Raw genomic sequence first — 10161 nt, 5'->3', positions numbered from 1 at the left:
CTGAACTGCCTCTTCATTCCTGGCATTGAGTTTGCTGCTATTTCATGGAGTGAACCCCTTCTGACCTGGCTCTGGTCTAACCCCATGGCCAACCCAGCTCTGTTTACTCCTGGAGATAGCTGGGCTGGAATCAAACACCCCAGCTTAACCCTTTGCAGTGGTGTCCCAGTTCCTAGAAATGATTCCTGTGGTTATTTCACCAGCCGCTTCACTTCCAGCGAGAGGGGATGTGGAAATCCACCTGTGGGGTGAATATCTTAAATAAACAGTGCTTGTGCCTTTCCAGCAGGGTTTCCTGGCTGGTGGTGATGCCAGTGGTGGAGCACAGCCACACTGTCCCTGCCTCTGTGCTTCCTGGCTCAGGATTCCTTTCCCTCTTTTCCAGCTTGCTGAAGCATAGCTGTAAAATCAGGCAGAACTGTCAAAAGCACTTCTAAGAATATAATGTAATCAGCAAAACTGGGCTGGAAAACAAAATCCTTTCTCCTTTTTCCTTCACTGAAAGTACATGGGAGCTGCTGTTCTGCCCATCCTCAGCCAGGCACTTAGAAATCAATGTATTTATGAGCAGGTCCTGCTGCTTCTGGGAGTCAGGCTGTGTGTGAGCCAGCAAGGAGCACAGTAGTGCAGCCACAGGCAGAAATGCCAAGAGATGTTTTCCTTCCCCTGCTGGGCCAGAATCTCTCTGTCTCTGAGCTGCATAGCAGAGGATCTAGGTTTTGTCCTGATCCTCAGGGCTTGGTCTCCAGGGACAGCAAAGGAAACTCTGCCTGGTCAGAGGATCCATGCAGCTTTCCAGGCTCTGGCAGACAGCAGGATCCAGCAAACAATACCAACAAAACTTGCACTCCCTTTTCTTACTCCCCACTTAGCCACGAGCTTGCTTGGACCCTTGAGGCTTGCTTCAGAGCCCTAGAGTCAGATGTTTATCCCTGGAGCCTCCAGGCTTTGTTCCAACTGGAGACCCCCAACCACCTCCCAAGTGCTGCCCAGTTACGATCAGCTTAGCCCAACCTCAGGAGCTATCAGGTAGCACTGGTGTGCTGGCTGTGGCCTGCCCACAAATACCTGTATTTCACAAGTGAAGTAGGTTAATTTAAGCCACCACAGCCTGACAGCTCCTTAAAGGTCCTTATAAAGCTGAGATTTACACAATCATCCCACTTGCAGATCATAATGCTCAGTGGACCTTTTAAATAGAGTGGTCTGGCCAAGATGTGGCTGGATCTAGCCCTGCACTCAAAGACCAAAAAACAAAGGGCATGCTGAAGAACCAAAGGGGTTCCCAAAATGATTTTACTGAAATAATTTCAATCTAGATGATGTTTAAAAGATGGCTCCTTTTAAAAAGTAGATACTTCATTTAAGAAGTCAAAGCTCCCAATGAACATGCTCTGACATCTCATAAGGCCTTCACCAAAGCAAAAAGTAGAGGCAGAAAGTTTGTCTGTTAATTGCATAACAAAAGGGACCTGAGTTTAGACTTGTACAGTCAGTTCTGCCACACCTGCAAGCATGTTTATTTAAAACACATCAGTCTTAACTATGAGGACTAGCACAATAAAATACAACACTGTTTGTTGCTTGTTTTTTTCTTGTTGGTAAACTTCAAATACTTGTTTCTGTTCTGGGTGCATAATTTTCCACTGCTTCTGCTGAGTGTCAGAGGGTTTAAGGAGCTTAATCTGCAAAGACACAAACTGGGAACTGATCAGGGAAGAAACCAAAGGAGGCTGAGGAGCACTGAAGGATGGAAAAAGGGTGCCTGACATGCAGCCCTTGTTGTGGAGCAGCAAACCTGAGGTCTGAACAAAAATAAAGCTGCTCTATCCAAATGGAGCAGAGCAAGGAGCTTCTTGGGCTTCCCAGAGTGACCTGCTCTGATCACCTTGGCTGCAGAAGGTTCCCAGCAGGCAGCATGGAGAAGCCACCAAAGGAGCTGCAGGGGATAGAGGAACAAAGCTGAACGCATTTAGTATCTCACCTGGCAAAGCTACATCATTCCCACCAAAGGCGCATGATGTGCAGAAGGCCCAGAAAGAGACTAGTTGTTTTTTCCCTGGTCCCATCACATGCTGTAGGTCAAGATTATAATCCCACACACAACAAAGCTGGTATCTGTTCACTGCCATGGCTGATGTTTTGGAACAATAATTCATGTCTCCCTGGATACAGAGACTAGAATGATTTGGTTTGGATTAGCACCACACAGCCTTGCCCTGAGAACTTCACCATTCTTGATGAGTAAGCCACCACCCTTTGCTACTGAGGTCCTTTGCTTTGCCAGCCCTCTGGGGCAGAATGTAGGATATTTTCCAAGCATCAGTTGTGGAAAAACCATTTCCCTTCCTGGTCCTACGTGGGGCAGGCAATCAGCTCAGCCCTCCTGGGCAAGAAAGCTATTTAAAACACGCTCACCCGAGCTCACCCGACACAGGCACAGACTGCTGCCCTAGTTAGGAGCTCCTCAGTGCAGGACAAATTACATCATGGTAAAGCAACACGAGATACAAGAATGATCAGCATGAATGAAGTGATTTTGACCTCAGCAGTGGGAGGAGCAGCCTCACTTGATACCAGCCCTACACCCTTGTCCCCAGCATGCTAGGGTTCAGCTTGGGGTTTTTTTTTTAAGATGCCCTTTGGTTTTTGTTCTCTGCTGCATTTTCATGTAATGCAGGAGTTTGATACCTGCTCCCAAATGGTATTTTTAGAAAGGTGAACACTAATCATGGATATTTTTATTTTTTTTGCTAGGAAAGGTCAGCTCAGGGGAGGAACAGCACAATCCTGCACTGCTTGGGGCCTGGTCTGGAAGAAAAACAACTCAGGGCAAAAGGAATATGAGGTCATTTCCTCTCTCCTGGGGAGCACCAAAACCATGGAAGATAGCACAGGCCCATATTATCCACACTTAGGAATCTCCATATTGCCAGTATAACAGATTCAGAGGCACTACCACCTCATTGAGAGCAATGCTGCCAAAGAGGTCCCTGGAAGCATCACCCCTCTGGCCAGTGAGCAATTACACATACCAGGAAACTCACCCACACCACACCTGTGCCCACAAAAACCTGAGGGCCTTCTAGTCACAGACCTCAGAGAAGAATGAGGATTGTGTTTTAGCACATGGAAACAGACTTTCCTCAGAACCATGCAGTAAAAAAACACCAGCAAACTACAAGAGGGACACTTCAACTAGTGAAGAAAGCACCCCACAATTTTCCAAGGCTGTCCAAAGTGGGATTAATAATGTCATCTCCACCCTGGGAGATACTCAAAAGCTTTCCTCAACAAGGCTCTGAGCAACCAGGTCTAACTTAAAGCTTGACCCACTTTAGTGCTCCTTGAATAGTAATGGACTAGGCCATGATTTGGAATTTTTCCAGACAGAAGACACTAGTAGGTAAGAGAAAGGACATCCAAGATGTCCTAGGCAAGAACATACTTGGCAAACAGCTTGGCTTGGTATTGTGTTTCAGCCTCACAAGATAAGGACACTGTCAAAGCACTCTCCAAAGGTTCTTCATCCCTCTGGAGAGAAGATACACAGAAAGTAAATTTATAGGGCTGTGCTCCTAGGGAATGGAATGATACAGGTACATCAAACCACACCCTGGTGCTTGCCAGGAAGCTGATGAACAGTTAATGAGATCTTCTCTGGGTCACAGATTCAAAGTCAGAATTAAGAAACAAACAGACTAAATCTGAAATCAGTTTATTGAAAAAAATTCATATAAGAACAGTCAGTAGCAAAATACTCAAGTGTGATACAGCAGCACCATAGAGAAGCATCTTATACATCTCAAGTTGAAGCTGATGCATTTACCAACCACCACCATCTGCACACAGTCAGCCTTCCAGAGACACATGCCACATCCTGTCATGTCAGTAAGTTTCAGTGCAGCACAGGGAGCAGAGTCTGTTTTTACATCAAGCAGGATTAGCTATGACACTGATTTTTCCTGCAAGAGGTATGAAAGGCCCTGCAGGTCTGTTGAGAATGCTGTTTGCAGCCTAAGGCATCACTTCCACCCACTCCAGCTCATTCAAAACACTCTCAGAAAGCCTGTAGCAAAATATTTTGCCAATAAAAGTATTTTAGAAAACCAGTATAAAAAGACTGCTATATATAGCATAAAACTATCAAAGAGGGACTATGCCATTTCCCCTTTACACAAATAGCATTTAAAAAACATAATTACATTAGAAATTTACACAATATATAACATATTGCATCTTTCTGAAATAATTTTGTGCAGCAGAAGACCCATAGAGGACATGGGCAGTTACAAAACAGACCAGTAGCTCTCCTTTAGTTCTGCTGTCACAACAGCAGCTGCCAAGAATCTGGCCATCACAGTTTTAGGATTTAGAAAGTAGAAAGCTGCAAGATGGCAAGCCAAGTGTTTGTAAAGCAGTACTGTCCCTTCCCAAGGAGGAAAAAAAAAAATCACAGGAATTTTTTTCATTAAAATGTATTAGATATTACTTGCTGCTGGTGTCAGTGAGACAGTGCAGTTTTGACTATTTCTATGTCAGTTTATACCTGCCGAGTACCACCTCATGTACTAGAGGGGTACCTGCAGCAGCATCTTTCAGTGGTTTTTGGTCTAATAAGAAAATTCAGCTGAGCCACAGGAGCAAATAAAACCATGTCAGCTTGCTTTGTTTCACAAGCACTGTAAGGCACTAACAGCCACAGGGTTATCAGCCTGCTGTCTGCAAATAATTGATTGTTCCCCATTCAGTTTTCAGCAGCCTGGAAGGTGGTGTGTAGAAGAGCAATCACTGCCTCTCCCCTCTTTTTTCCAGGCACAAGACTCAAAGCCCCAGCAGCTTCCATGCACATCTATGCACGAAAGGAACTAAACTCCCAGGTACTGCTCTGTGTGGAACCCACTCTGTACTCGGTGACTTAACCTTCCCAAATAACTCAGCAAGACCTTAGTAACTCTTTGCATAACCTTGCAGGATACCAGGAGTGGGCTTTACATTTGAGGATGTAAAAATCTGATGACTTGCTTCTAAGAAAACAGCAGTAACCCCTTCAGACACAGGTAGCACAGGGACTTTTTTGTTAGGGGGGATTTTTGTTGGCTTTCTTTAACAGAGAGCTGGCAGCAGCCAGAGCCCCTCCCTGTACAAAACGCACAAAGTTATCTCCAGCTAGAGGTCCTAGAGCATAGAGCCCTTTCTCCTGAGTGCATTCATAGGTGAATGGGTCAACATCTATGGGATTCCTCTTTGGATTGACTGGTTGGCCACTGTCCATTGCCAAGTCCATGCCATTATTTGGCAGGAAGGAGAGGTTGGGGTTTGAGCCAGTTAGAACAAGAGCCATGGAAACTTTATAAACTTTCTGGTAGCCATCCTTGTCCTGAAAGATACATTTCTTGTCCTTGCCAAAGGACAGCACATGATGCTCAGGGAGGCTGATATAACACTCATAAGGCCCAGCACAAGCAGCTGACTGTTCTTTCATCATCTGATGGACTTTGTGGTACTCGGGGTACATCATTTTGGGGAGCTGGTTAAAAATTAGACCTGGATCACTGACCCGTCTCCGAAAGACATGGATTACTGGAATATTGCAATGGTGAGCAAAGAGAATGGCATCAGCAGCTGTCAGACCAGCACCTACAATCAAGACTGGATCTGACATGAAGCCAATGCTGTTGTTCTTCACTGCTTCCTCCAGGGCAGACAGCTTGTGATGGACATAAGAAAGGTTCTCACCCTTGACCCCAAGCCAAGTAGGACTATCATACGTGCCTGTAGCTAAGACCACATTCTCTGCACAGATAGAGAAGTGCTCTTTATCACCTTTCAGAGTTTTGAAAAATCCATCCACCTGAAAGACCTCCATACTTTTCTCATTGAAGTTCCAGAATGAGTTACTGTTTTCCTGCAGATCTTTCTGTGCATGGTGTGAGATGTTCTCTGCACTCACTTTCCTCACAGAGGTCACAACAGTACCACATCTGAAATTCTTCTGCAGTCCTTTCTTCATCACATAGTGTTGGTAATATTGAGCAATGTCTTCTGCTGTGGCTCTATTGTTTCTGAGGCCTCTGTAATGTAGTACAAACAAAGGTCAAGCAGCAGTTAAGCAAGAGACTGGAATTTCTACCCTCTTGCACCAAATGTATCCTAGAGCCATCTATCCTGGCACTACCAAAGAAGACTTTGCTAGTTTCCCTGACTTCAGCAAAGTTATTCCTGGTATATAGGGCTAGCACTCAGGTCCACAAGCAGCTGTTGGATAGAGGCAGCTTTCTTTAGCATTAATTCCATCCCTAGGAACAGGGTTGCTCATTTATTGCCTCATTTATGTGCCTCTCACATCTTGCTTCTGCTCCATATTTAAGTCCTGGACATTTTAAGATTAACTGTTAGACATCTGAAGTGCAGAAGCACCTCAAAGACTGCAGTGTAGCTGACCTGATTATACTTGTCACTAGGGACAGCAGCAGGAGTCACAAGTCAGATGACCATGCCTTTTCCAAGCTTTATTCAGAACTCAGTCATTGTGATCCATCTCCCCAGTGGGTGTTGAGAAGGACACATTCCAAGCAGCATTGCAACTTTCCCTAAGCCCATTCTGTATTCAGTTACTTCTACTGGGGAGTAGGAGAGTGTCCTTTCTCTCACTAGAATCATCTGTAACAGATAGGTCACTACATTCAGCAAGTCCACTCCAGGCTCCCAAATAACCTCTGGATGTTTGCAAATAATCACATCATAGATATCTTACCTTCTCTTTTGCTTTAGCCAGTCCTTGAATGGGAGGTCTGGAAGTCCCATCCATTCACCTCTGCTCAGGCTAATCACAGAGCCCTCAATAGACTGGAACAAGAAACAGTAAAAGGACTTTCAGTTGTTTCATGTAAGAAGTGAAAAGTGATTTCATCATATTTCAATATAGCCCAGATCTTCATGATCTCATGATTTCAAATCTGTGATTCCCTCTGATCCACTGTCATGGATGAAACCATCCATGTTGTGCAAAAAGACTGCAAACGTCTCTCGTGCTTTTTGTCCTTTTTTTATACATATAGGAAAGCAAAAGTTTAAAACCAGAGGAGCTTTTGTCTCTCCAGTCAACACATCTGGCTGTCTCACAACATGCAGACCTAAGCAGTTAAGCTTCAGTTCACCTACATGCCAGGCACCTCCAGGAGCATTCTTGCCAAGGACCAGGTGGGGGACAGCTCTGTCAGCCTCATGCCACCATGAAAGGACAGATTCTGCTGTTCCACCAAAGTCTGTGTCTGGACGCTGAAGAGTATCAAACAGCAGAGCCACAGGGCTGTCGGATCGTCCCTCCAAGCCTTCAGACAGATAATCCAAATCCTAAGGAGAGACAAATCAGATGCTGCAAATTCATGTCCTGCCAGACAGCAGAGTGCTTTTTACTCCAGTACTTCCCACCAGTGGTTTTGGTGTTCTGTGAAGCTCATTTACTGGCCCACAGACCCTGCTACTGCCCAAGAACTGCCTCTCAAGGATCTTGGCAGCAATGCTGGCACTCACACAAGGGAGATCTAAACAACCAAAAGTACTTGGCTAAGGCTCATTCTGTCTGCACACTTTGAAAATTCAAATGAGGTTTTCACTTGTAATACACCTCTAGGATGCTTTACTATGATGTTATACTGTTTCTCTTTATACAAACCTGGTCCAAAATAGAGACATCTGGTGACTCCTCTAGTTTCCTCTGAAGAATGGGATGAGGATGAAAAGAGCCTCTTTTGAAGTAAGGGATATAGCCTGACAGCAAGTATGAGAGACAGATTCCTGAAGGTCCATTCCCTAAAAAGACACAAGGGAGAAGTTAAGCTCATGCAAAAAGGGCAGCCCTTTGGCAAGGGTTTCATATCCAGAGCAATTTAAAGAATAAAATACTCCTGCAGACACAGGGGACCTTATATTCCAGGATGACTACTGACCTATTAGATGGAGTTGGGGAAGCAGTTTTACCCCCTTATGCCCCCTTCTCCTCCTCAGTTGCATCTATTTGCATTGCAAGGCCTTCAGAACTTGCTGAAAAGCCACTGACTTAACAAGCCAAAAGTTAACTTCACCTGAAGCTTGAAGTCCAACATGAAGATTAATTAAGTTATTGCTCATTAACTTCTTTGCAGGTTGAGGAATTGGTCACACACCAACCAGGGGCCTCAGCTCTCCTGAATGCACATTTCACACCAGTGCAGAGTAGTTCATTGTGCACAGAATACAAAGCAAATCCAGGAAAAGAGTAACTACTGAAGCAAAGGGGAAGCAGCTCTGCTTACTAAATTGCATCTAATGAGGGATATTCAACAGCAGTTTTAGCTAACAGGTCTTGAGGACACTTTCAAATGGGATGCCCTACCATGGCAACACAGGCTGTGTATGAAGGAAAAAAGTCTCTGCCATGCCAAGATACCCTCCCAGAATACAGCACCTTGAAGGGATTGCTGGGTGACTGTACTCCTGGCTGACCACCCAGCAGCCAGTGGAAAAACTACATGTGACTTCAAAGCCCAGCAAGAGTAGCCCACAAAGTTTTCACATGGCTGTTCTCCAGCATGTTTAATATTTTACAGTGCCTGCATCACTAGGTGTCAGCCTCCCTGGATGCTCAGGCTTTGGTGCTCACCAGTATGTGACCAACCATCATAACAAAGTGCAGGGATGATGCAGGGAGGGGAGCAGCAGTGACACAGTAGGCTGTGTTGACACAGTGCCCATGCTGTGTGAGTGACTGCAGCAAAGGCTGCTGCTCCCTGGGGATTTGGGACAGAGGGAGCCTGGCTGTAAAGATAACAGCAAGCTGAGCTCTGTGAAGGGCAGGACATGCCACAGCTGGGATCAAAGTCTGCTGTGCTGGGCAAGGATCAGCAGCAGGTCACTGTTTGGAATATTCCACTTGCAGGCAAGTTATCTAAAACTAACAGCAACAGAAGTGAAAAGCAAACTAAATTGCAGCTATAGAAAAGTGCAACACCTTTCAGCTTATTCTTTTGCTTTATGAAATACAAGGAGGTACCTACACCAAACTTATTTGAGTACATAATACTCAAGAGGACTTACTCTGAACCACACTGAAGTTTGATACGCATGGCTACAAGCACAGCTGCCTCTGGGGCTCAGACTATTCTAGAAAGCAACTGCTTTCCTCAGGCTGCCAGCAGAGGAGTCCACAGCCTTCTCAGCAGGGCCCAGGGAAATAGCCAAAACCTGTGAGGAGCACCCAGCTGCAGTGAAACAGCTGAGCTGCTTCAGTTCCACAGCCCCCTTGGAGTGCACATCTTCACTCTGGTGCTTCTGAGGCTTTAGTGATACATGCACATTGGGTCCCTGTGTAAATGCCCTGGGGGTGCACCAAGATATCCTCCCTTGCACCTAAAGACTCGGACAACTGGGCAGTACAAAGTCACTCTCAGATTAGAACCTGCTGGCAGTGGTGTCCTTGTCATACTTGCTGTTAGCAAGGATGAAGTGTAATTTATGTGGTGCACTAACTTTGGACTAGCTCTCTTGGGGGCTATAAATTAGATGACAGATCAGGAAAGAACCCAGCTCTACAAGGCACTGAAACACGTGCCAAGATTAGCAGAGTCCAACACTAGCATTTGAGCGCAGCTCATGGTCAGAGGGGAAGACACTGACACTATCACTTGGGCATTGCTCCAAGAATCACCCCACCCCCTCTTGCAAGGGAGACAAGACAGTTCCTAGACAACCTATTTCCTAAACTGGTAGAAAACAGTTCTTTGTCATTCCATTAAATCTGTATAAAATCATTGTGGCTGACTTGTTTTAAAATTTCTCAGTTTTTCATACTACTTTTAACACCTTACAAAGCACTTTCTAAACACACAATGGGGGGAAAAAAAGGCACAAACCCACCTCCAATTCAAGCACTACAGACAATTACAGCAAGTTAATTCACTACCTGTAGAGAAAAGGTTTCAAATCCTTCTAAATATGCAACAGAAAAACCAGGTGCAACTGAACCAATGCCCAAAACGTCAGCAGTTGTTTTTATTAGAGAAGAGGCATATGGTTCAGTTTGTTGAATACCCATTTCCCTACTTTTCAAAATTCTTAGCAGTCTCTTAGTACTAGAGAAAGCTTGGCTGTCAGGGAAATTGACAGTGAGCAGGCATTCCT

The 10161-nt window shown here is 45.1% G+C and overlaps 1 protein-coding gene across 1 annotated transcript in view; it reads right to left on the bottom strand.

The window, feature by feature from the left end:
• Positions 1 to 4933: 4933 nt before the first annotated feature.
• OSGIN1 (oxidative stress induced growth inhibitor 1) overlaps positions 4934 to 10161 on the bottom strand; it is a 5951-nt gene continuing 723 nt past the window's right edge. The window contains exons 2-5 of the mRNA XM_010004428.1: positions 7679 to 7815; positions 7165 to 7356; positions 6758 to 6849; positions 4934 to 6074 (exon numbers count right to left, since the gene is read on the bottom strand). Of these exons, the coding sequence (XP_010002730.1) occupies positions 5081 to 6074; positions 6758 to 6849; positions 7165 to 7356; positions 7679 to 7815 (1415 nt within the window). The 3' untranslated portion in view covers positions 4934 to 5080. The remainder of the gene's footprint in view (positions 6075 to 6757; positions 6850 to 7164; positions 7357 to 7678; positions 7816 to 10161) is intronic.

Source organism: Chaetura pelagica, unplaced genomic scaffold (assembly GCF_000747805.2).
Source record: "Chaetura pelagica isolate M959 unplaced genomic scaffold, ChaPel_1.0 scaffold449, whole genome shotgun sequence".
Lineage (NCBI taxonomy): Eukaryota > Metazoa > Chordata > Aves > Apodiformes > Apodidae > Chaetura > Chaetura pelagica.
This window is presented reverse-complemented; position numbering and strand designations above follow the sequence as displayed.